Below are 27,389 nucleotides of genomic sequence, written 5' to 3'. Positions count from 1 at the left end.
TGCACCCATCACCCCTCATCGATCGGTGCAATTAGCCGGGAGAAACCCCGCCAAATATTGACCCTCGAGGTTTGCAGTTTGCAGGTCATTATTTAATACCTTAATCTGTCTGGAATTACTGGTGACTAAGAGGTTTCTTAAGATAATTAATCTTAAAATTATTTCTCTGTTCTTTTACAAAATCCTTTGAGGTGAAAATATTCGGTAATATACAAAAATTATTTCCAAATTAAAAAATATGAAAGTATCTCTATTAACCCACAAGTAACTTTTTAGTAAATTACGTTTACCAGTAAAATCGGTATACAAGAGGTTTTTCAACAAAGTTCCTTGTATACACAATTTAACAGTATTCATATAATATAATTGACATATAATATGAATATACCAATTTGATTAAAACTTACATTCACACAGAAGAAATATTTCAGATATTGTACGATGCCCATATCACTATTGGCCATGGCAGCAGAAACTGCATGAAAAAAGAATCATCATCATCATCAAATTCCTGCCATGCACCCTCAAGGGTTGTACAGGATATGATAGTACTACATGAAAAATTTATATCATTACTAACTTCCTATCTACAATTTTCCTCCAAATCAGTCTGTTACTTGCCAAGACTCCAACATTATCAGATCTTATATTTCTATTATCTAAGGCACTTTGTACAGTATTAATCCACCTATATCTTGGTCTTCCTCTGGGTTGTTTACCTGCCAACCTTGCAGAGAACACTTGTTTTGCTAATCTTTCCTGGCCCATTCTATTTAAGTGACCATACCACCTGAGATTACCTCTGCTAATGCATTCCTGGATGCTGACAATGTCAAGTTCTTTCCTAATATCTTCGTTTTTAACATGATACTGCCGTTGATGCCATCTGTTCATGCCTCTAATCTTTCTCAGGACTCTCATATCTGCGGTCTCTATTCTTTGGTCAAGTGTTTTACTTCTGACCCAGCTCTCAGATCTATAAGTTAAGATTGGTTTGAACACTGTCTTGTATACAGCTAATTTAGTGTTCTGACTAATTTCTCTCTTATTCCATATGAATTTATTCAATTGACTTCCTACCATACCAGCTTTCTTGATTCTGTTGTCTATTTCTATATTTAATTTACCATCTTCACTAAAAATCGTGCCTAAGTAGCTGAAATGTTTTACTTGTTCCACAGGTTCTCCATTCAAAACGCAGTTGACATTTTCAACGATTCTGCCTATTTTCATTGTTTTTGTCTTTTTATTGCTGATCTCCATACCATATCTATTACAACAGTTATTCAATTTAGTCAAGGAATCTTGCAGACTTGTAGCGGATTTATTTAGAAGTATAACATCATCTGCATAAAGCAAAGAGCTGACATTAACATCTCCAATTTTGATATCATGTTTAATACCACTTTCCTTCATAATGTGATCCATATAGATAATGAATAACAGAGGGGATAACGTACATCCTTGTCTCACACCAGATTTAATATTAAACCATCTTCCTGTACTTTGTTCAATTCTAACTGCTAACTTACAACTCAAATAAAGACTAAGTATTGCTTGACATAATGTCCCATTGTATCAAGCAATACTTAGCATATTGCTTGATACAATGTAACCATATAACCGTAGCGAATTGAATAGCTTCTCTCTTGGCACCTTATTATATGTCTTTTCCAGATCAACAAAACTCAAATAGAGATCTTTGTTATATTTCCATGATTTCTCCACTATCTGTCGTAAAGTGAAGATCTGATTTTGACAGCCTCTATTTGGCCGGAATCCAGATTGTTCTTCACCAAGCTTTTCTTCCACAATTCTTCTGAACCATTTCTCAAGTATACTTGTATATATCTTACCAGAAAAATTCAGTACAGAAATACCTCTGTAATTCTCACATTCAGTTTTATTGCTCTTTTTATATATGAGTACTATGAGAGCACTACTCCAATCATTGGGAATTGGTCCCTCTGTACAGACATTCTGAACTATGCAGAGCAGTCACTGTATGACTTTTATACCACCATACTTTAGCATTTCTGGTCGAATATCATCTACTCCTGCTGCCTTTCCACATTTCAAGCCTTTGATGGCTTTCTCTACTTGAAGTATGGATATGTATTCCTGACTGCATGCCTGGTCAGTGTTTTTTTTTTTTATCAATGTGCTGTCATCACTGCTTGTTTCATTTAGCAAATTTACAAAGTAATTACTCCATACTTGACGGATATCTTTTTCTTCCGTTTTCATTTCAATTTTATCATCTCTAACTACTTTTACAGCACTCTTTTCTCCATTTCTAAGCTTCTTCAACAACCTCCAGAATATTTTGCCATCTTCTTGATATTTATTTTCTATGTTCTTGCCAAAGTCCTCCCATGACTTTTGTTTAACTAGTTTTACACACTGTTTAGCTTTCTTACATTTGTCTCTGTATTCTCTAAGAGCACAAGCTGACTGCCAGGAACTTTTGATATGCTTTCTTCTTTTCCTTCACTGCCTCTTTAACTTCCTGTGTCCACCATGGAGTTCTAATTTTTCTATCCTTGCAGACAACTTCACCACATGCCTCTCTAGCTGAATCAATCAGGGTTTTCTTTAAGACTTGCCACTGAATCTCCAAGGTTTGGTTCCTGTTCTCAAACTCTTTCATTTTTTCTTCAATAATCTTTGTGTATTTTAGTCTACAGTTCACATCTGCTCAACTTTTATTCGCTTTAAAACTTCCTTACATGTCATTCTTTTCAATATGAAATTCAATTTTATCCTGCTCAAGACTAAATAGTGATCACTTCCAATTTCAAATCCTCTGTACACTCTGGTTGTCCTGCACCATGGAGAAAACATCACTATCAACAATAACATAGTCAATGAGACTTTTCTTATTTCTAGCCTCTTCTCTCCATGTGAATTTGTGCACATTTTTATGTTGGAACACGGTGTTAGTAATAACCAGTCCATGTCCTGAACAGAAATCCAACAGGTATTTGCCATTAGTATTAGCTTTGCTCTTTTCTCCAAATTTTCCCAAAACATTTTTGTATGCCTGACAATCACTTCCTACTTTGCTATTTAGATCCCCAACAAGGACCAACTTTTTCTTTTTCACTGCGTCAGTAGCTTTTTCTAGACTCAAAACATTCCTCCACTTCTACCTTAGTAGAACCTTCTGTGAAACCATAAGTCTCATTGTCCAGTTCCCCATTCTGATATTTGCACACATCACTCTACTTGACACTGCCTGTCATTCAAGAAGATGAGCCTCGTATTTTATGTTGAATATTATGGCTACTCCTTCTTTTACTTGATTGCCATTGCCTGAATGTAACATTTTGTATTTATTTGCTCAGAAAGATCTCACCAGTTTTTATCTTTTTTGTTTCAGTCACCCCTATTATGTCGATCTGGTACTTATCTAATTCCTCAGCTAGCTCCATTTCTTTGCCATTCAGGCTTCTTATGTTGATAGTACCGATCTTTAACTCTGGTGATGTCGAGTTGAGGGTGTTTTTTCAGATTTTTTTAGATTTGTTCCAGTAGCTGACTTTTCGCTGTTCACCCTGGTTCCCTGTTGAAAACAACGGGGGCCTGGTTTAACCGGGTGACAGTCCAGCCAGCATGAAATTTTTTCATGTTGTACTATCAGTTTGTAATTTGGTTTAAGCCAATAAGAATTACAATTTGGTTGGCTAAATCCCAAATTGCCAGCCCATCCTCGTTCATTCAGTATCCAGGTAGATATCCAACAGGGTGCACCATGAGAAGGTGAGGACTGGACATTAGGTCAGAAGCCCTGGTCGATTCTCTGCATTTCTTTAAAGGCTATGTGGAGGTCTCCTCCCAGTTATACAGCTTTGAACCTTAAGCACCACTGAAAAAAGAATAAAGAAATATGAAAATATCACAAGGGAAATGAACGAAATTTAGATTAGGTTAAGGTGTTTTTTTTTTTTTTTAAATCAAATTGCCCAAAACTTTATTCATAATGTCTGGTAAAATTCTTAATGAAAAAAGTGTAGCTTTTTTTTTTTTTAATAATCAAATTGCCCAAAGAGAATGTAGTTTTATTCATAATGTCTGGTCAATTTAATAAATATTTATCAAACTGCATGGTTAAATTCTTAATGAAAAAAGTGTAGCTTTTTTTTAATCAAATTGCCCAAAGAGAATGTAGCTTTATTCTGGTCAATAAATTAATCAACATTTATCAGGCTACACAGCCATTTTAGTCATTATTTATAATGACCGGGCATTATGAATAGTCACTTGTCTAATAACATACGAGGGTGGGCTGAAAGTTCTCGGCCTCAACCATAGATGGCGACACTATCAGCACGATTTTTTTTTTTTCTAAATTAGTAAATCTGCCGTATGCATCCATGTGAAATTCAGCTGTCTGAAACAAAAGTGTTGTTGGTATCCCTTGAAATAGATAAAACTGAGTATCTTGCAGTTACAAAATTCTTTATAAAGGAAGGTTTAATGCCAAACACAAACATTTGTATGTTTGTGTTTGGCATTAAACCTTCCTATCTTTTTTTTGTATATTTTTATAAATACCAAAAAAACATACAAAAATATATTGGAAAAATTTCAAAAAAACAGCAAAGCTAATAATAATAATGGCAAAAGCCTGTTGGATTATTGCTCATGACATTAACTAATTATTATTAACACAATGTTCCAAAATATTAATGTGCACAAATTCACATGGAGAGAAGAGGCAAGGAATAAGAAAAGTCTTATTGACTATATTATTGTTGATAGTGATGTTTTCTGCTGGTGCAGGACACCAGTGTACAGAATATTTGAAATTGGAAGTGATCACCATTTAGTCTTGAGCAGGTTAAAATTGAATTTCATATTGAAAAGGAGAACATGTAAGAAAGTTTTAAAGCAAATAAAAGTTCAGCACTTCTCAGATGTGAACTGTACACTAAAATACACAAACATTATTGAAGAAAAAATGAAAGAGTTTCAGAACAGGAACCAAACCTTTGAGATTTGGTTCCTGTGGCAAGCCCTGAAGAAAACACTGATTAATTCAGCCAGAGAGGAATGTGGCGAGGTGGTCTTTAAGGAAAGAAAAATCAGAACTCCTTGGTGGACACAGGAAGTTAAAGAGGCAGTGAAAGTATACCAAAGTTCTTGGCAAATAAGTCAGCTTGTGCTCTTAGACAATACAGAGACAAATGTAAGAAAGCTAAAGACTATGTAAAACTAGCTAAACAAAAGTCATGGGAGGATTTTGGAAAGAACATACAATATAAATATCAAGAAGGTCGCAAGATATTCTGGAGGTTGTTGAAGAAGCTCAGAAATGGAGGAAGGAGTACTGTAAAAGGAATTAGAGATGATAAAGGTTATTATTAACACAATGTTCCAACATAAAAATATGCACAAATTCACATGGAGAGAAGAGGCAAGGAATAAGAAAAGTCTTATAGAAATAAAACAGGAGAAAAAGATATCCTTGAAGTATGGTGATTACTTCAAAAATTTGCAAAATGAAACAAGCAGTGATGACAGCACAGTGGTAAAAAACACTGACCAGACATGCAGCCAGGGATACATATCCATACTTGAAGTAGAAAAAGCCATCAGAAGCCCGAAATGTGGAAAGGCAGCAGGAGTAGATGATATTTGACCAGAAATGCTCAAGTATGGAAGTATAAAAGTCTTACAATGGCTGCACTGCATAATTCAGAAGGCCGGGCCAGAGGGAGGAATTCCAGATAATTGGAGTAGAGCTCTCACAGTACCCATATATAACAAGAGAAATAAAACTGAATGTGATAATTAGAGGTATTTCATAAATGAGTGTTCCTGGTAAGATATATGCAAATATACGTGAGAAACAGTTGAGGGCAAATATACGTGAGAAAAATTGTGGAAGAGAAGCTTGGTGAAGAACAAGTTGGATTCAGGCCAAGGCTGTCAGGAATTGATTTTCACTTTACGACAGATAGTTGAAAAATCATGGGAATATAACAAAGATCTGTATTTAAGTAGATCTGGAAAAGGCATACGACAAGGTGCCAAGAGAGAAGCTATTCGAAACACTACAGTTATATGGTGTTAATTAATGGGGCATTATATCAAGCAATACTTAGTCTTTATTTGAGTTGTAAGTCAGCAGTTGAAATTGAAGGAAGTACAGGAAGATGGTTTAATGTTAAATCTGGTGTGAGACAAGGATGTATATTATCCCCTCTGTTATTCATTATCTATATGGATCACATTATGAAGGAACTGGTATTAAACCTGATGTCAAAATTGGAGATGTTAACCTCAGGTCTTTCCTTTATACGGATGATGTTATACTTCGAAGTAAATCTGCTACAAGTCTGCAAGATTCCCTGACTAAAGTGAATAACTGTTGTAATAGATATGGTATGAAGGTCAGTATTAAAAAGACAAAGACAATGAAAATAGGCAGAAACACTGAAAATATCAACTACATTGTGAATAGAGAACCTATATACACTAGTGGCCAAAATTGTGGAAACCTTTTGGAATAAGTGTATTTTTGAGGGTTGATGGCTCATAACATTTTTTTTTGTGTGTAATAGCATAAAATTATACATCAAATGAAAGATAATTTAATCAAGAATGTAATGTAATAAAGCTTGTTCAATTATCTTTATTGTATGAAAAGTTATAGCCAAATAACCAGAGAAAAGAAGCACAACTTGCTTCACAACTAGAAGAAATTTGATATGAAGTAGCTTTCCTTCATTTGAATGTAGCCAATGAGCATGAGTGTTTAGAGAGTCAATCAGGTGTCATTTTGTTTTGGCAATGAGCCAATAAGGTCACAGTAGGATTCAGCACTATTGATGTCATGTATTGGCGCTGAGAGGAGGACATTTGTCAGTGTGTTATGTGATTGCTATCAAGTTGGTTGGTTTTTTTTTGTTTTCTTTCATTTAATGAGTTTGTAGAACGTAACAAAATTAAAGAAATGGCGCAAAGAGTCGACTCGTCACCCAGAAAGTGATGTAAAATAGTACTATTAAGTGAACAAGGCTATAGTAATGAAGAAATTAGAAGAAAAATTGGTGGGTGGAAACTCTGCCAGGTTCGCTGGAAAAAGACCTGGAGAAAGACCAATATATAGGTGGATTTATACAGTAAAAAGTTCCTTAGAAGATAGAAATATAAGATCTAATATTTGACAGGTAACAGACTGATTTGGAGGAAAATTGTAGATAGGAAGTTAGTAATGATGTAGTTTTTCATGTAGTATTATCATATCCTGTATGCACCTTGAGGGTATATATATCAGGAATTTAATGATGATGGTTTAACACCAAAGAAATTCATTTGAAGTTCATAAAAGTTTATGGGCACTCTTCTTCATTTCTGACAAATAAGAAATGGGCTGCCGAGTTTAAATGTGGAAGTACCAGCCTTGATGATAATCCACGTGAAGGACGTCCAAAAAGTTTAACACCACCAGAAATCATTGATGAAGTGCACAATATGGTATTGGATGACCGACGAGTCAAAGTGTGTGAAATTGCTGAGCTATAGGCATTTGAAAAGAACATGTAGAATATATTTTGCATGAAGAATTGCAAATGAAAAAGCTTTGTGCAAGATGGGTGCAGCGCTTGCTCGAAGCGTATCAAAAACGCACTCACATGAAAATCTCTGAACAGTGCTTTAAGCGTTGTAACAAGAATAAAACTGATTTTGTGCATCGATTAATTATTATGGATGAGACTTGGATTCACCATTACACACCAGAATCCAAACAGAAGTCAAAACAGCAGACAGAAGTCAGTTGATCAGTGCCAAAGAAGACAAAGTCGGTTCCATCAGCCGGAAAGGTCATGACTTTGGTGTTTTAGAATGCTAAAGGCATTTTGTTTATTACCGTATTTTTCAGACCATAAGACGCACCTTTTTACATAGAAAAATCAACTGAAAATTGCAGTGCGTCTAATTGGTCCGAAGGTAACATTAAAATACGAATCTTTACACTGTACCGAAGCGGTTAGCGAAGTTCAATTACTGGAGCAATATGTTAATAAAATCAGTAAGTACGCCACTGAAGGTAGATACCTAAGTTAGCTCGCAGCATGTGGGTGAATCACCAATTTAAAGCATCAATAGTCATTAGTGTGTAAACATATGCGCTTTTGTACGGTTCATTTGAATTATTTTTTATAACGATATAAAATTAATAACGGAAAAAACTCACATACAAAGATTATTTAATAGTATAATTTTCGCCTGTGTGTCACAGGCATCTTCAGTACATTAAGCTCAAATTAAACAATAACTGACAATTCCAAAAAAGCGCCACCTAAGTAGCTGGTGTAAGATAACTAAAAAGGTCAATAACTTTCCTAAAAAAATAAATAAATAAAATAAAATAAAATAAAAAAATCAATACAATAAAAAGTTAGGAAAGATTAGCTGATTTGTAAAGTACTATCCCCTATAAAGGGGATAGATGTAAGCCGTCGGATCTGTTTAAGTTAGGAGAATGAAGTAGAGTTTCACATGTTTAATTTGAGCTTAATGTACTGAAGATGCCTGTGACACACAGGTGAAAATTATACTATTAAATAATCTTTGTACGTGAGTTTTTTTTTTTTCCGTTATTAATTTTGTATCGATATGTCTACTCACGGTATACCTCTTTTAAAACTTATTTTTTATAAGTCGTTAAAATTTTTATCTTACAATTAGAAAAAATGAGTGTAAAACAAAAAGACTCATATAACGTGAGTTATAAATTAAATGTAATAAATTATGCAAAACAATATGGAAACAGAGCAGCAGAAAGACATTTTGGTCCACCACCAACAGAAAAAATGGTTCGTGAGTGGAGAAAACAAGAGGAACAATTTAAACTGCTATGTAAACACAAGAAAACATTCCATTCGCAGCTAGAAAAATGGCTAGAATTAGAAGTACAAATGAAAAATTGGGTAACAAATCATCGAAACATGGAAATATCTGTTTCTACAAAAATGATAATTTTTGAAGCGAAATGATGGGCAACTGCTAATGGAATTTTAGATTTTACCAGATCACCATCTTGGTGCTTTAGATTTATGAAAGGACACGGGTTATGCATGAGTACAAAAACCACTCTAGCCCAAAAAATGCCGACTGACTATGAAGTTAAAATTATAGAATTCCATAGATTTGTCATATCAGCGAGAAGGAAATTTAACTTTCAGCTTAATCAAATTGTGAACATGGATGAAGTGCCTCTAACTTTTGATGTTCCTTTAAATCGGACAGTAGATTCAAAAGGCACCAAATCAATAGTGATCAAAACAACAGGTCACGAAAAAACTCACTACACTGTAGTTTTAGCTTATTGTGCAGAGGGAACAAAACTACCCCCATGTTAATCTTTAAGAGAAAAACGTTACCGAGAGAGATGAAATTTGGCTTGGCATTATTATCTACGTTCAAGATGAAGGCTGGATCGATGAAACAGGAATGAAATTAATACAAAAGATATGGGCAAAACGTCCCGGTGTGTTGTTTAAAAAGCCTGCGATGTTAGTGTGGGATCAATTCAGAGCACATAAAACAGAATCAACAAAGAAACTTCTAAAGAAATGAATACAGAATTAGCTGTCATTCCTGGAGGCCTTACAAGTCAATTACAACCCTTGGATGGATCTATTAATAACCCATTCAAAAATTTTAGGCAGGAAGAGTGGAACAAATGGATGGCAAAGCCAAATCACGATGTTACAGCAATAGGATGAATGAAACGGCCGACAATTTCAGAAGTATGTACCTGGGTGAAAAATTCATGGGAAGCTGTGAAAGAAGAGATGATTATAAAGTCATTTAAGAAATGCAGGATAAGTAATGCGATGGATGATACTGAAGATGATGCAGTTTTTGAAGGGATTGACAACAACAGTTCAGACGAAACTAATACGAATGGTGACATTAACAAGACGAGTGATAGTACTGAGAGTGAAGATGAACTGAATATTGCTAATACAAATGATTGTAACAATAAATCAAAATTAAGTAAGAATTTGTAAATATCTTTATATAATAAAATATTTTTTTCTAAAAATCTTCTCATAAATTTGGGGAGTGTCTTATCATCCGAAAAATACAGTAATTATCTTGAAAAGGGTAAAACTATAACCAAGGAATATTATTCCGGTCTTTTAACCAGACTAGACAAAAAAATTCGTGAGAAAAGACCCAGTTTGCAGAAGAAAAAAAAAAAAATCATCTATCATCAGTACAATACACCTGCTCACAAATGTTTTGGCAATGGGAAAATTAAGGGATCTGCACTATGAATTGTTGGAACATCCATCCTATTCCCCAGATTTGGCTCCCTCTGACTTCTGTCTCTTCCCAAAACTAAAACTTTTCCTTGCTGGTCAGAGTTTTTCTTTGAATCAAGAGGTGATTGCAACTGTAGACAGGTATTTTACAGATCTTACTGAGAACCACTACAAGGACACAATAATGGCGTTGGAATAAATGTTAGTCTTAAGGGAGATTATGTTGAAAAATAGAAATAATTCTTAAATTAGAAATTCGTTTTTTCATTGTTAGGCTGAGAACTTTTCAGCCCACCCTCGTATGTGCGTGTCTGTGTGTATTATATATATATATTTTGCATAGTCCAAAAATCCTGGTTTAAAGACAAAAAATTAACATTTTTCAGGATACTTCAGGTTTCCAATAAGCAGGATGGTGGTCTCACACCTGGTGATGAAATTAATCTCCCACCTAAAATCATCTACGAGTATCTTATTTCCGATGACACAAGAAATATATACAATTCACTGATTCTTCTTTTTGCTGCTAAGTGAAATGTTGCTTTCCTTCAACAATTAATATGAAGCGTGGTTAGGCTTAAGAGCTTTACTAGTCTTTTACCAACAGTAAAAACTGCAAGCATTATTGCTGCATTCCACTTGTACTGCAATATTGTTTAGAATGCAAACTAAAATCTTATCAACATAACACTATCCATATATACCTTTTATTCAATCTACTTTATAGGGCTTATAGTCAATTGCTATAAAAGTGCTGCAAAAGGTATTTAAGTTCATTAGCAAGTGTGGCATCATTTGGAAATCAATCACCCAATACAGCTACACATAAGCCAACAGTTTGGCTATGCTAGTTAGATGTGTTTGCTATCTGGCCTCACCTCATGGCCTAGACATATCAGATCATATTCAGAATATATAAAAAAGATAGCGAAATTTCCTGGCAACTTGAATCTCCATGCTACTTTCAAACCACACATCCAACTATCAGCTTTCATCCTCTTGTACATCTTGGAGTATTAAATTTCCCTGTGTCTGCAATATCTATGATTAACTGTAACCAAGTCAGGAATACCATGCTCTCAACGTTCCTTCATACAGGATTACATATAAGAAAACAGTCGTGCTTACCTAGTCACCATAGCTCTGAAAGACTTTTAGAATGATTTTCCTAACCTCATCCTAGTAGAAATGCATTAATTTACCAAAGAAGTGCGTGACTGTCATTCTTCTAACATCACATTTAGCCCGATTTTTCTGAATTAATTTTGTGTCTTTCGTAGCAGAAATGTAAACATTGTTACTCTATGGGCAAGATCTCAAGAATAGTAAAAACTTCAAATATCTGGGAAGTATATCTTCTAGTGATGGAAGTTTAGACTAGGAGATAATGAGGAGGATTTCACTAGGTCAAACTTTTTTTAGCAATGTAAGCAGTCTATTTTGGGAGAGCAAGAGCCTGCTTAAGTGCAAGATTTTGATTAACAAAAATTATTTTTTTCCCATTTTGACTTATGCAGCAGAGACATGGAGACTGACAAAAAAGTAACAAAAAGAGACATGAAGAATACAAGCAATGGAAATGAAAGTTTTAAGGACAATGTTGGCAAAACAAGGAAAGACAAAAAATGTGAACATTAGGAATAAGTCAGGGCTTAAAAATGTTGAAGAAATGTTCACAAACTCTTGCTTGAAGTGGTCTGGACATCTAATTTGCATGAACTTAGAAAGAATATCAAGAAAAATGTATGAAATGAAATTTGAGGGGAAGAGCCCAAGAGGAATACCACAGAAAAGGTGGAGAGACCAGATAAGAGAAGATCTAAAAAAGAGAAACCCGAACCATCACGGTGTTTTGAAGGAAGAATTTGGGAGGACAGAAAGAAATGGAGAGATTTGATCTGCCTGACCTGATAGTTTCTGTCAGAACAGTTGCAGCTAAAGAAAGTAGAACTTCGTTAATATCTGGCTCCTAGAAGATGCCTCATGAGGACATTAATTCCTTTACAGTTACAATTTGAATTTACCATAATCGTAATCTGTGCTCTGGAGTACTGGAAATCCAGTGAAATATTGGTGTACTCAATAAATTAATTACTGATATTCCTCTGTGTTGTTCATAATAGTATTTCATGGTGTAAACAAAACACCTACTTAATCTGTAATTTGATATTGCTCTAACAAGCCTATTGCTACCAGTGTTTTCTTGTCTAAAGACACTTGGCCTGGTTGGCCAAGTGGTTAGCGCATCTGCTTTCTAGCCAAAAGGCTGCGGGTTCGAATCCCACCATGGGCATGGATGTTTGTGATTGTGAAAATATAATAGTTGGCAGCAGATAGCATTGATATAGATGAGGTAATTGTGGTTCGTTGTAGTTGGTGGATTGAGTGGTAGAGATGGAGAGCTGTAGCTTCCCTCAATGAGTCTTTGGACTCCTTGGATATGTCACATAATAATATCAAACTGTGGTTCAAGTAATACTGACTGTTATACTTGATAAAACTATATTCATAGCATGTAAAATAATTAAAATAATGTTTAATAGATAAAATCTCATTGCATTATATGGAACTCAATATCTGCTTTCTTTTTAGTCTGCTGTCATAATAGTCAGCAAGTATACAAATATTTCCTAGTATCCCTAAACACATTACCCAATTTGAAAACTATTGGGATATTCAATGCAATGAAATGAAACAGGAAAAAAAACCCTTAAAACCGCAGTTATTTTTAATTGTTATTAGTTAACAATTATATTGAATGCTTACCTTTAATGATAAAATCATGGTCAGATGCACCATCTTCAGTAAAGAATTCCTTTCCTATAACATTCAGAGTATGCTGAAAACACAAATATACACAAAAATGTTTCTTTTCTAGATTCTTTTAATGTTATATTTCATATGAAGTATAAATTCATCAATAAAATTGAAAAACTTAAAGGAAACAGATATAAAGAATTTTTTCCCCAAATTCACAGACTAACATGAATCATCAAATACAAATGTGTATGGGAAAAAATATTTTATTTGGTAGTATAAATAATCAAGAATAACAGGAAGAGGAGGCATTTTGCTTTTGTGAGTGTGTACTCAATTTAAAAGCAGTGTGCAATTTTTTTTTTACACAAAAGATTTTTTTAATAACTTGATGTGGAAGTTATTTCCCGTGATTTGCGTTTTTTTCTCGGGTGGCAATACTGATTTTTGAATCGATTTCCTCTCATTCAAATCGATTTCTGCAGAAATCTGTGCATTTCTGTTCCCAGGTGGCGTTGCTTTTGGCTGTAGTTTCGTTTCTGCCATCACGGTGACTTGCATGTTTGCAGCAGTGATGAGCGATACAGTGATTTTTCAATCACAGTACGAATTGATATTGCAGAATTTCTGCTAAGTAATTTAGCGTGTGATAGTTGCTTTCAAGTTGTGGTGGTAGGTGATCCATGAAATAAAAAATGTATTTCGGTAAAAGAAAAGATGGCAATTCTGCAATGTGTAGTTTGGCATGCCGGAACACGTGTGCATTTAGCAAAAGATCTTCAACTCTCCGTGTCCACTTTGAACACGATAGTAAAAAAATATCAAGCAATGAACTCAATACAAAGCAATCTAGTGCTATGTCAAAAAAAACGAAAATATATCCGGACATCGACATACGATGAATTGGATAAACTTGGGGAGGAGTGGTTTGTTTCTACAAGAGCATTGGGTATTCCAGTCGATGGTACTATGCTCAGATTGAAATCCCTTGAATTTGCTGATAGGTTGGAAATTAATGGTTTTACTGCGTCAAATGGATGGATTGATCATTTCACGACTCGTCCCAATATTGTGTATAATCAAGTGTGTGGAGAAAGTAACAGTGTTGCAGGAGAAACTGTAAACCAGTGGAAACATGAACTAAAGATTATTATTCAGGACTACGAACCGAAAAATATTTTCAATGTTGATGAAACTGGCTCTTTTATAACATTCTGCTAAGTAAAACATTGTGTTTTAAAGGAGAGAAGTGTCATGGTGGAAAACTCAGCAAGCAGAAGGTAACTGTTCTGCTCATGGTCAATGCTGATGGATCAGAAAAATTACCTCCACTGGTAATTGGTAAATTTAAAAAGCCAAGGTGTTTTAAGAACGTGAAAAATCTGCCTACTAAGCATGATGCCAACAGCACAGCATGGATGACCAGCAGCATCTTCACATCCACCATGCATGCTTTCAATGCTAAAATGTTGGAAAATCATGGCAAAATACTACTACTGCTAGACAAATGTCCTGCACACCCTAAAGATCTGCAGCACAGAAACATTAGATTAGTTTTCTTTCCCCCTAATTGTACAAGTGAACTTCAGCCATTAGATCTGGGCATCATCCATTCATTTAAATGGAAATATAGAAAAATGCTTGTTGAAAAGGCTGTATTTATGCATGATAATGGTATGGACCTAAAACAAATGATCATTTCACTCCTTGAGGCCATGAATTATGTGGCCAAAGCACGATTGCATGTTACTCCTGAAACGATATCCAACTCTTTCCTTTGGAAACAGTTGGATAAGGTTTAAGGATTTACATTTGTAGAAGAGAAAGAACAACTACAGGAGGAAGAAGAAGATATATCAGAGCCCAAAAACTGGTATGTGATGGATGACTTTTCCTCTTTTCAAGACTATGTCGATGTTGGTGTGATCACATCAATGGTACGAAGTGTAGAAGACATCCTTTGCAACCACCTTGGTGAAGAAGTGGTTGAAGAAGAAGCCTGTGATCAAGAACCTACCATCCCCACTAGTAAAGAAGCAATGGAAGCTATCTGTTTTCAGGCGGTATATTGAAAGTGTATCAGGAGACGATGGGGCATTTAATGCCTTATACACTGTGGAGAGGGAGATGGAACTTATAAGAGTGCAGAAAAAGCAAAAACAATCAACAATTAAAGATTTTTTTTTAAATACATAAATGTAAGTAATTGTAAATTCATTTATTTTCAGTTATTAAATTTTGTAATCTAGTATGTAAAGTCATATACTAGCAGTAAGTCATCTTTTAGCCTTTTTTTTAATGTTTTTTTGCATTTCCTGCTATATACAGTTTTTTCTATCAGTCCCCTGGAAAGTGTAAAAAAGTGTAAAAGAGGATATACAGATCAAAAGCAAACATGAAATATCATGTTTGCTTTTGAACTGTATATCCTCTTATATCAAAAACTCTGAAGATTTCATTTCGAAGACAAAAAATTTAAAACTCGAGGATTCTGACACAATGGTTAGTTTTGACAGTCTCTCTTTTTACAAATGTGCCAACAGAAGAAGTACTCAATCTACTCAATTTGAAGACGTGTATAATGTAATTTCAGTGCCTGATACATTGCAGATAATTAGAGAACTCTTAAATGTTTCAACGACGACTTCTAAGGCTGGAACAGGTCATGGTAGGCCTAAATCCATGATATACATAATGATGATGATTAGAGAAAAAAAAAATGATTATCCTACATTATACAAAAAGTAGTGAAGTAGAAAAGGATACAAACTGAGATCATTTTGACAGAAAATTATAATCAAAATGATCTCAGTTTGCATCCTACAGTCAGTCTCTCCTCCCCATCATCAACTGCTCTCAATCCCTCCATGAAGTTACATTCACAAGATTGAAAGATATTTATGAACTGCTCATTAAGTATCTCCTCCAAACATTCTGCATCAGCTTCTTTGGACCATTTTATCCAATCAATGTCATCTTCCCATAATTATTCTTTCTTTTGCTGGCTACATAACGAAAGAACTCCTTAGGATTCTTTTTGGCTTCATTAGCCAACTGCTGTTTACACCTCTCTTTAGCTACCCTCACCAACCAAGTCACCTTCCTTGATTGGTCTTTGTAGACCTCATGGAATTGGCTATTTCCACTTCTCTTATGCTGCCTCCACAATGCCCTTTTTCTCTATATCGCATGCTTAATCTCTTTATTCATCCATCTCACACCCACCTTATTTAACCTTCTCACCCTTGGAATACATTTAGACATTGCATCTACTAAAGAGTTTTTGAAAATAACCCAAGCTGCATTAATCTCTTTTCCAGCTAACTCCTCATTCTACACTACACCTGCAAGCTGTTTCCTGAGTTCTTCATAATCCCCCCCACCTTGTAGTTCCAAATAAACCCTTTTCTCACAGAGGTCCTTGCACTGCTGGCAACCACCTCATGGTCACTCTCACTAATTGGTGGATAATTTGACACCTCATTTACAATTACATCCTCTGATGAGATGACCAAATCCAAGACCCTCGATCCTCGTGAGCCCTCTGTTACATACTATCTGAGGTAGTTATCCCTCAAAAACTCAAGAAACTCATTTTCTTTACTTCCAGTTGCTATCTCATCATTCCAATCTATATTGCGATAATTAAAATCACCCATAATGATCACCCTTTTCTTATTTATTTGGCTAATTTGATTGTACATTTCATTATCACCACCATCCATGTCACCTGGTCTATAACAACATCCGACCAAGTATTTGATTCCATTCACCTCAATCTCACACCATACTGCCTCAAAACCACTGGCACTATTTCCCTCTTGCATCTCCACTTTATATGGACATAACTCTGTCTCTATCATCAATAGCACTCACCCTGCCTTTTTACCCCCTCTGTCCTCACGAAACACATCATGCCCTTCCATCTCTATTCCTGCCAGGATGCCATCCTCTTCCAACCATGTCTCACTTATTCCGACAATCTTTGGGTGAACAAACGCAATTAGTGCAACCATTTCATCTGCCTTGTTTCTTATACTTCTAGCATTTGTATACAAACACAACAGCTCATTTCTGGATCTACCGCTGGTTCCACTGATACTACTACTCCCTCGATGTGATCTCTCCATGCTCGACTGGGGCCATTTCCCTTTCTGCTTCTTCATTTTAACACCCTTTTCAATTCCAACTGTTTCCTCTTGATCACTGGTCATCCCATTCCTTTCTACACATGCTCACCTCCTTCGGGAGCATCCACCTTTTTCATGCTGTGTACCCTTGTCCATCCATTCTCTCATTTTCTATACTTACCACTCACTTCACCATTCATAACCACCTCTTTAATCTCTCCTGCTCTACCACATCACTTCCCACTCGATCTGATTCATTCTCCATATTCACTTCTCTACCTTCCAGCAGCAGTCTCTCCAAGCGACTCACACCATAACCACTGAAATGCAGTCCATCTCTCCCATACAGCTCACTTTGTCCCTCAAACTCATTCCACACATTAACAAATTATACTCCCGTCTCCTCACACATTTCAGCCAGCATATCATTCAAAATCCTTGCTCTCTGCCTCATTTCACCACTGTCATACATAGGCAACATCCTAACTACTCTTCCTGTCACACTATTCTCTTTTATCCTTCTAAGCAGCCTCCTGATATCCATTCTGACACACTCTTTGTCCTCTCTCAAATCATTCGTACCTATTAACGCTTTTGCTCGCTCCTGTTTCATATCCAATGCCTCAATCACTCTACTCATTTTAGCGCCTGGGAAACATACCTTGTGCATTCTATCCTCCGCCATATCTTTAATAATGGAGTCGCCATAGAACGCCACACGCTCATCTTTCATTAACTCTTTCATTCCATCATTATTTATTTTAATAGTTTTTGCCTGAATTTTCATAATTTCATTCCGCATCCATTTCATTTCTTGCCTCATCCAATCCAATTCAACTTCCGAATCTCGCGACACATTCTCTCTATCATTCAATCTTTCTAACTCTCAACCCCCTCTTCTCACGTTACCTCTCATTCATCCTTCTTTGTTTCCGTACTTTCGGTCCAACATGTGTCCAACTTTTGCTATCATTCTTCCCATTTTCACACTCGTTCATCTTTCTTTGTTTCTGTTCTTTCAGTCCAACATGCATCGAACTTTCACTATCATTCATTCTTTTTTCGCTATCATCCATTCTTTCGATTTCTGTGTCACGCCATTTCTAGTTTCATTCCTTCTCTCAATTTCGTTTCCTTCTACCACTCTCACCTCACTTTCGTCCCTTTTAACATCCGTCACGGTTTTCAAATCACTCTTTTTCTTTTTTAGTGATTTTTTAACATTTTTTCACCTCTCTTTCTCACCATCCTTCTCTTTCAAATGTGCATCGATTTTCTCCACGACAATTCTGCTACTAACACTTTCTGTCATCAATTTCATATTTGAATTCATCAACTCCTCGTTCAGGTCACACTTCGCACACACCCTCCTTCCATCCTCACCAAATATCCACAAATCATTTATGTAATCGAAAGAATACATATAACAGACCTCACACTTAACAAAACGACTGAAATCCAAATTAAAGTCATGGAATGACAATGCTGCCACCATTTTTTGCAGGTTACTAAGTATAATAATAACGATATTGTAAATAATTTTGCAAAAAAAATCCCCCACACTAATAAAACTGGTAGCGCACAACGTTTACAGCCTCTCTTACTTAAAATCATTTCCTACTCTGCTATTTAGATCCCCAACAAGAACCAACTTTTCCTTTTTCATTGTGTCAGTAGCTTTCTCTAGAGACTCAAAAAATTCCCCCAACTTCTACCTTAGTAGAACCTTCTGTGAGACCATAGGCACAAATAAGTCTCATTGTCCAGTTCCCCATTCTGATATTTGCCCACATCACTCTACTTGAGACTGCGTGCCATTCAAGAAGATTAGCCTCGTATTTAGTGTTGAATACTATGGCTACTCTTTTTCCTTGATTGTCATTGCCTGATTATAACATTTTGCATTTATTGCTCAGAAAGATCTCACCAGTTTTTGTCTTTTTTGTTTCAGTCACCCCTATTATGTCGATCTGGTACTTATCGAATTCCTTAGCTAGCTCCATTTCTTTGCCATTCAGGCTTCTTATGTTGATAGTACCGATCTTTAACTCTGGTGATGTCGAGTTGAGGTGTTTTTTCAGATTTTTTTATATTTGTTCCAGTAGCTGACTTTTTGCTGTTCACCCTGGTTCCCTGGTGAAAACAATGGGGGGGGGGGGCTTATTTAACCGGGTGACAGCCCAGCCAGCATGAAATTTTGTCATGTTGTACCATCATTTTGTAATTTGGTTTAAGCCAATAAGAATTACAATTTGGTCGGCTAAATCCCAAACTGTCAGCTCATCCTCGTTCGTTCAGTATCCAGGTAGATACCTGACAGGGTGCACCACGAGAAGGTGAGAATTGGACATTAGGTCAGAAGCCCTGGTCGGTTCTCCGCATTCCTTTAAAGGCTATGTGGAGGTCTCCTCCCAGATATACAGCTTTGACCCTTAAGCACCCATTTGGCAAAATATAGGAAGTAATAATTAAATATTTTTAGTTATTATATAGTCTATGGTGTTAATTTCCTTAACAATAACACGATGCTAGAGAATCAATGTATAAGCCTAAACACCAGAATATATATGTCCGAAGTGTATTTTGCGTTATGGGATACTGAGGCAATTAATGTGAAGTCAACAGCCTCTATATACAAGTAGCCTAGTCATGAAGATATAATAATGCAAACTTTGCATTTACTTGGATAATGGATTACACAAGAATATATTTTCTTGATAAGTATGAGGGTGGTCTGAAATTGTTCTTGGCCTAACAATGAAAAAACAAATTCATAATTTCAAAATTATTTTTCAACATAATCTCCATTAAGACTAATACATTTATTCCAGTGATGCTCCAGCACCAATTCATATATTACTGTATAGTAGGTGAGCTGAGATACAAACCGAGTTACCCTCATCTCATTGAAATATCAGTTGTGTACCAAGTAGTTTATTAACTAATTTTACCAAGTTAATAATCTGTTTTATTAAAAACAGATTCATATCCAAGGTTCTTAATAATAATACTTGTTTATTATTATTATATACAGGGTGTCCGAAAAAAAACCTGGGGTTTTCAATGAAATTTATTTTATGACATTTTGAAGCAGAAATGTATGTAGCAATGTAACAAGTTTGACTACCTGTTAGTGGAACTCAATGTGTGCACTATTTCTCTCGACGTTCGAATCCGCCATCTTGCTAAAAGTCGCTTTCATCAAATAAGGAAAACTAATTGCAAATTAATCACTGATCTAAGGGTAGAGAAATTTCTATTATACTGCGCCACTCTATCCTTAGATAAGTCTATATGAATTAGTAGGGTTAATTCAAAATTAGTTAGCAGTCTTTTCACTCATTCAGGCTGATGGTATTTATTTTCTTTCCTTCTGGGATTCCCGCTAGATCCGAATTTTTGTGAACGGTGCAGTGAAAAGAAATTCAGGCAAACACAATATTTAAATTAACAAACAAAACATTTAATATATGATTATATAACAATTACATAAATTCCACTTCTAAATATGACAAACCAGTCAAGTTAGCATATCAAGTCAAGTCATTCATATTAATCCAATCTTCCAAACTTTCACATACAAATTCACAGTTTCAGAATCACAAAGTTCCTATACCCAACTTATTACAATAGAAATTCTTAATTAATCGGTTTCCTTGTATCTCTCAACTACACTCTACGATTAACTCATAACAGGCACTAACCACGGCAGATATCATTTCAATGTCTATATTTTCAACTCTCAGCCTCGATGGTATGCTACAGTTAATGTTAGAAACAGCGCAACGGAACTAATACTCAAATCTTCATACACTGAAATAAACTAATATGACTGTCCTTACCAGAAATAATCTTCAGTACTTCCAATATTTTGTGAGCACACTTTCAAATTGTATTTATCACACTTGCGAGATACCAAATAACTAAAACATTACTAATCGCGCTTCAAAAACTCCAGATAACAACTATAAGGTACATTAATTATTCTTATTTTTCATTCATCAACTAGTTTAACTCCGTACAATTCCTTTTTTCGTAGTACAGAAATAAGTCGTAATTGTAGACTGACTGGATTTTTTCAGTATTCTTCTTTGAATGTCCAGTTCTCTAATTATCCGATTACGGCAATAATTTCTTTTTATTACTACGGCTTGTTTTGCTTTCAGCCAACTATAAGATTCACTTATATAAGAAAATATCTACTCAACTCCTATCCTTAGGAATCTTTTAATTACTTCTACTTCTTTAGTTTACTTCCTTGCTACCTTATAGTTCCAAAGTTCCGTTCCGACTCCCCTTTACTACTACGTCTCTATTTTCTCTTCTCCTCTACAAACGCTCCCTTCACACGTGCTCGTGTATTTCCACGCGTCTCTATGACAACCGATAGACGTAAACATTCTCGCGAATGTTACATTAGGTTATATAACTACATTCAGTTATTACATAACGTTAACTTTCATGAAAAGAATAAATAGAATATTTGCATTCCAATAAATGCGTAGTTAAATTACAAATATAAGTTCTTATAACATTGACATAACAATAAATAAAATAACTTAATAATATTTAATACAGAACCTCTTTATCATTAACACTTTCTTTTGATTAAATAATTAAAAACTTGATATAATTAAGGCAGTTATATGATATCAATTATAATTTATGTTATTTACATTAAATAATATTTACAAATATAGTTCTTGTGACGGAAAGTCATGTTGGATTCTGAATCAAACAACATTTATTCTATTTTCTACATAATTAGAATCCAACACCAAGTAGTTTATTAACTAATTTTACCAAGTTAATAATCTTGGTAAACAGATTCATATCCAAGGTTCTTAATAATAATACTTGTTTATTATTATTATATACAGGGTGTCCGAAAAAAAACCTGGGGTTTTCAATGAAATTTATTTTATGACATTTTGAAGCAGAAATGTATGTAGCAATGTAACAAGTTTGACTACCTGTTAGTGGAACTCAATGTGTGCACTATTTACAGCCCTACAGATATCAAAACGAAATTCCACCTCACACCACACTCGAGTAAGCATATCCATAGAAATTGCTTCTATAGTTGCTGTTATTTCAAGTGTTAATAACATGGATATGCTAGAGAACTTTGTGTTTTCCCAGATTGAGAATGTGGAGGGCCTCATTTTTCAACAAGATGCAGTCCTGCCATATGATGCAGCAATTGTGTGGTCTGTACTCAACAACTGATTCCCAGGAAAATAGATAGGCAGAGGAAGTTTCATCGCTTGACCACTGCACAGTCCTGATTTGACTACAGTGGATTTCTTCCTTTGCGGCTACGTAAAAGGCATTGTATATCAAAGAAAAAATTCAGTCTCTTGCCCACTGCGCCATAGAATAACGGCAACAACAGAAGCAATTCCTATGGATATGCTTATCTGAGTGTCGTCTAAGGTAGAATTCCATTTTGATGTCTGTAGGACTGTAAATGGTGCAGACATTGAGTTCCACTAACAGGTAATCAAACTTTTAACACTGTACTTTGATAATATATGCTACACCTATGGATATGCTTATCTGAGTGTCGTCTAAGGTAGAATTCCATTTTTATGTCTGTAGGACTGTAAATGGTGCACACATTGAGTTCCACTAACAAGTAATCAAACTTTTAACACTGTACTTTGATAATATGCTACATACCTTTCTGCTTCAAAATATAAAATAAATATCATTGAAAACCCTGGAGTTCTTTGTCAGACAACCTGTATTTTTATATATTACAGGTGTCTAAGTTTATGAATGTTCCATGCAAAAAAGGTTACAAGCTGAACTACAAAGCAGTAAATTATGATCAACTGAGGAATATGCTAGGTTCTGTGCCATGGATCAGTTGTTGGATGGGAAGGATATCAACACTGTGTGGGAAATATTTAAAAAAACTTAAATGATGCCATTTCAGAATGTGTCCCTAGAGTTCAAAGAATAAATAGAGGTGTGAAATTGATGTTTAATCAAATTAAGCAAGAGATTCATAAGTAAAAGATGATGTGGAAGGAATAGCGTGTACATAAGGATGATGTCAGTTATCATAATTATAAGCAGCAAGCTAGAAGTGTCACAAGTGTTGTACGGAAAGAAAAGTCTGAGTATGAAAAGATAGTTCTGCAAATTAAAGATAACCCAAAAGAATTCTGTCATTATGCTGCTAGTAAAAGAAATAATGAATTTGAAAGAATTACTAGTGAATGCAGAAGGTATGAGAGTGACTGATGCAGAAGTGATTGTTCAACTAATGAGTGCCCATTTTGCTAAAAGATATCAACCTTGCATATGGAACATTGAGTTCACTGCAATGTTCCATATGCAAGGAACATTGCAGTTTGAATATATGAAAAATATGAAATCAGCAATAGGGACTGATGGGATATCAGCATGGGAGGTAAAGGAGTGTTCAGCTGAACTGGCTATTCCTTTGACCAGGCTATATAATTTGAGTCTCAGAACAGGGAAGGTTTCATAGGAATGGAAAGAATGTATGGTAATCCCATTGCACAAGGGTGGTGCAAAGACTCATGCATCCAACTATCGACCAATCAGTATCTCGGGAATGGTGGAGAAGATTTTGGTCCTTGGTCCACTGTTATTCAATCTCTACATAATGATAGTGGGAGGGATTTGACATGCGACATACAGTTATTTACTGATAATGCAAAGATAGGTAGGGTAATCAGGAGTGCTGCTGATATGCAGTACTTGCAGAATGGTTTGAATAGACTGGAAATGTGGGCACGTGAAAATGGCTGTCGCTTCAATGTCAATAAATGTAAGGTGGTGTGATTAGATATCTAATGTCATATTATATTGGTGGGATTATGCTAGAAGAAACTGATCCGGTTAGGGTTCTTGGAGATTTAGTAGACAAGAAGTTGAGGTTCAAGGGTCATAGAGCAAAAATTGTAAATACAACTCAGGCAAACAGACTGAAACGAACCTTGACATGTAAAGATATCATTTTGCCTCTTACTAGGCCTTGATAAGACCTTACTTGGAGTAATGCGTGCAGATCTAGTTTCCATGGTCATTTTGATACAGCAGAGAGAGAGAGAGAGAGTGAGTAAAGGAGAGTATCAAAAATAATATCAGGATGATATCATTTTTGATACTCTTGCAATACTGGTTATGAAGATAGATTGAGAATTTGTAGGTTGCAGACACTAGTAAAATAAAATAAAATGAAGTATATTTTGTTTTATATAGTTTGGGGAAAGAAGAGTGTATCCTTGGGAAGCTGAGAACGAATGCTGTCAAGAAGGGAGTGAGAGCTACATTTTTCTCTCGTAGAGTGGTGTGCGATTGGAATGTGTTACTGTTAGATATTGCGTATGCAAGTAGCATGAATGACTTCAAGAATAGGTATGATAGCTTCTGTGAATAGCATGACAGCCTTCAATGACTTCCTGACTCCTTGGAGATCTCTCTTAATAACAATATTAATTACTATTATAAGTTTATTAAAAAAAGGCAAATGTGATTGAGTGAGGGACAAAATAATTTAAACTAATATCTTTATTTACAAATAAATAACACTAATGTAATTAATGTCTGTTTCTTTCAAAAATTTTTGTCTCTTGCAAGTGATATATATACTTCAACTTTAAAAATAAAGTTAAATTATCTAAAAGGGGGGGGGGGCACTGACTTCACATCAGAAAAATACAAACATCAAGATATTATTAAAGCAAAAAACTTCCAATTTCTCTCTACAGTATCACAGAATTTTTAATTAGAAAAAATAATTTTCACAATAAATTCTTTTACATTTAATAAGCACTGTTTATTCCTCCCTTAGCACTAGTTCACTGAAATTGAATCAAGTAACTCATACCTGCTTTTTTTTTTTCTTTTTTTTTTTTTTTGCATTACATTAGATACATACAGATCATGTACAATACTCAAATCTTGCCTAATTCCTGTATATCTTGAATATGACAATGTTTCTTCTTTAATATCTCCTTTAAATATATATTAGTTCCTCTAATACTTGTTTCCTGTGAAATACAGCACAAAGATAATTTTAAATTTCTTTTTTCTTCTAAAAACTTTACTCCTCGAGTATAAAAAATTTAGTTTCTTCTGTGTTTTAAAACATTTAACCAGAACAAGTTTGCTGCTGCTCAACATATTTTAAAAGGAAATGTCCATTACTTTAGTAAACTACATAAGCCCTTCATAACAGTTTTATCCACATTCTTAACTCAGTTTTAACTTAGCAGTTGAAAATATATTCATCTGTTAATTTGGGAAAATTGTTCACGACCCCTTTTTGTGATCTTATCCTGCTTTCTGATTTAAAAAACATCCTATCCTCATATGTATCTCTCCCAAAACCTCCAACTTGCAGAATGTACAAACTCTAATCAATAGCTATTCTCTTACACTCACTATATCAAATTTTCTATTTGGATATGTATAATCTTTGTACAAGAACAAAGATTGTACAAAGATTTTCTTTATTCCCTCAGAAACCAAAAGACCAACTCTAAGCAAAGTAGTCAAGATGCAGTCAAGAGACAAAATAACATCTTATATGTCAATGTTCATTTCAGCATTTCAATTATCCTCTGAGTAGTACAGTAAAACCCCTTTTTTACACTTTTCAGGGGACTGATGAAAAAAGTGTATATAGCAGGAAATGTAAAAAAAAAAAAAAAACATTAAAAAAAAACGCTAAAAGATGACTTACTGCTAGTATGTGGGTCTACATACTCTACTACAAAATTTCATAACTAAAAATAAATGAATTTATAATTACTTTACATTTATCTATTTTTAAAAAAATCTTTAATTGTTCATTGTTTTTGCTTTTCGTTTGTTTCTTTTTGACATAGTACCAGATTGCTTTGCATTGAGTTCAATGCTTGACCTGTTTTTTACTATCGTGTTCAAAGTGGACACGGAGAGTCCAAGATCTTTTGCTAATTGCGCACGTGTTCTGACATGCCAATCTACACGTCGCAGAATTGCCATCTTTACTTCTACCGAAAAACATTTTCTGTCTTTTTTCTCCATGTTACTGACATGGATAATCCACCAAAGCAACTTTCACACACTAAATTACATAGCAGAAATTCTACAATATCAATTCGTACTGCTATTGAAAAAGCACGGTATCGCTCATCACTACTGCAAGCGTGCAAGTCACCGTGATGGCGGAAGCGAAACTACAGCTGAAAGCAACGCTATCTGGGAACAGAAACGTGCAGATTTCCACAGAAATCGATTCGAAAATCAGTACTGCAACCCGAGAAAAAACGCAAATCATGGGAAATAACGTTCCACATCAAGTTGTTAATGTTAGGAAAACAATATATCGTAAGAATAGGCCTTAAGACAGGACCAACGGAAAATGATGTAAATGGTAGGAAAACGTAAATTGCGGGAATGTAAAAAAGGGGTTTTACTGTATTTGCAATTTTTGCCATGTGACCTTTGAATGTCAAACTTCCTGTACACCATAACGTCAAGATCTCTAGCCTCATGAGTTTCTAAAGGCATAATTCCACCAATGTAATATGACATCAGAAATTTCAATCAACAATAGTCAACAGACTGATCGCTAGGGCGTCCACTGGTCACCTTAAATCTATAATGTAAGTTCCTTTTGTCTGATTATTATTATAATTCCTGTTAAAATATTGTACTTAAAATTAGAAAAATTTATTAAGTGATATTAACATTGTAAGTAAGCTATAAGAATAGTGTGTTCAGAAAAGTTCACAACAACTTGAAAGCAAATTGATCGCCTAAGGCAAGGACCTTCAGAGAGTAAACCAGAGTGACATCACCATGCCAACAGGTAATTAGGGACTTAATTACGGACTGAATTTTTATGCAGCTTATGCAATAGCTCTAGATCTTTCTCATGCACCTCTATCTCTTCATCTAATGTAGTGTTAGTATCATGTTGAAACATCTTAGTGAAGTGAGCACTCATTACCTGAACAATCACATCTATTTAGGTGGCGCTAGTGAGCCAAGCGCAGTGGACGTGTATAAGAAGAGCTCCTGATTGAGATAAGTTATTCTAGGAATAATTAAGTATATATGCATAATTGTTTGAGTAAGAGTGGCTGTAAATGTTGTGCGCTACCGGTATTATTAGTGTGGGGTATTTTTCTTGCCTAAACTTAATTATGAAATTGTTATTATTAGACCTAGTAACCTGCAGGGAGAA

The 27,389-nt window shown here is 35.0% G+C and overlaps 1 protein-coding gene across 3 annotated transcripts in view; it reads right to left on the bottom strand.

Moving 5' to 3' along the window:
• LOC150110723 (uncharacterized) overlaps positions 1 to 27,389 on the bottom strand; it is a 218,339-nt gene that overhangs the window by 125,228 nt on the left and 65,722 nt on the right. For all 3 annotated transcript variants that reach the window (XM_090395972.1, XM_090395990.1, XM_090395981.1), the window contains exon 4: positions 13,053 to 13,125. In XM_090395972.1, coding sequence (XP_090252098.1) covers positions 13,053 to 13,125 — 73 coding nt within the window. The remainder of the gene's footprint in view (positions 1 to 13,052; positions 13,126 to 27,389) is intronic.

The sequence above is a fragment of the Typopeltis vanoorti genome, chromosome 1, assembly GCF_054136105.1.
Source record: "Typopeltis vanoorti isolate ZY-2024b chromosome 1, IOZ_Tvanoo_1.0, whole genome shotgun sequence".
NCBI lineage: Eukaryota > Metazoa > Arthropoda > Arachnida > Uropygi > Thelyphonidae > Typopeltis > Typopeltis vanoorti.
The sequence above is the reverse complement of the archived record's forward strand: the minus strand, read 5'-3'. Positions and strand labels throughout refer to the sequence as shown.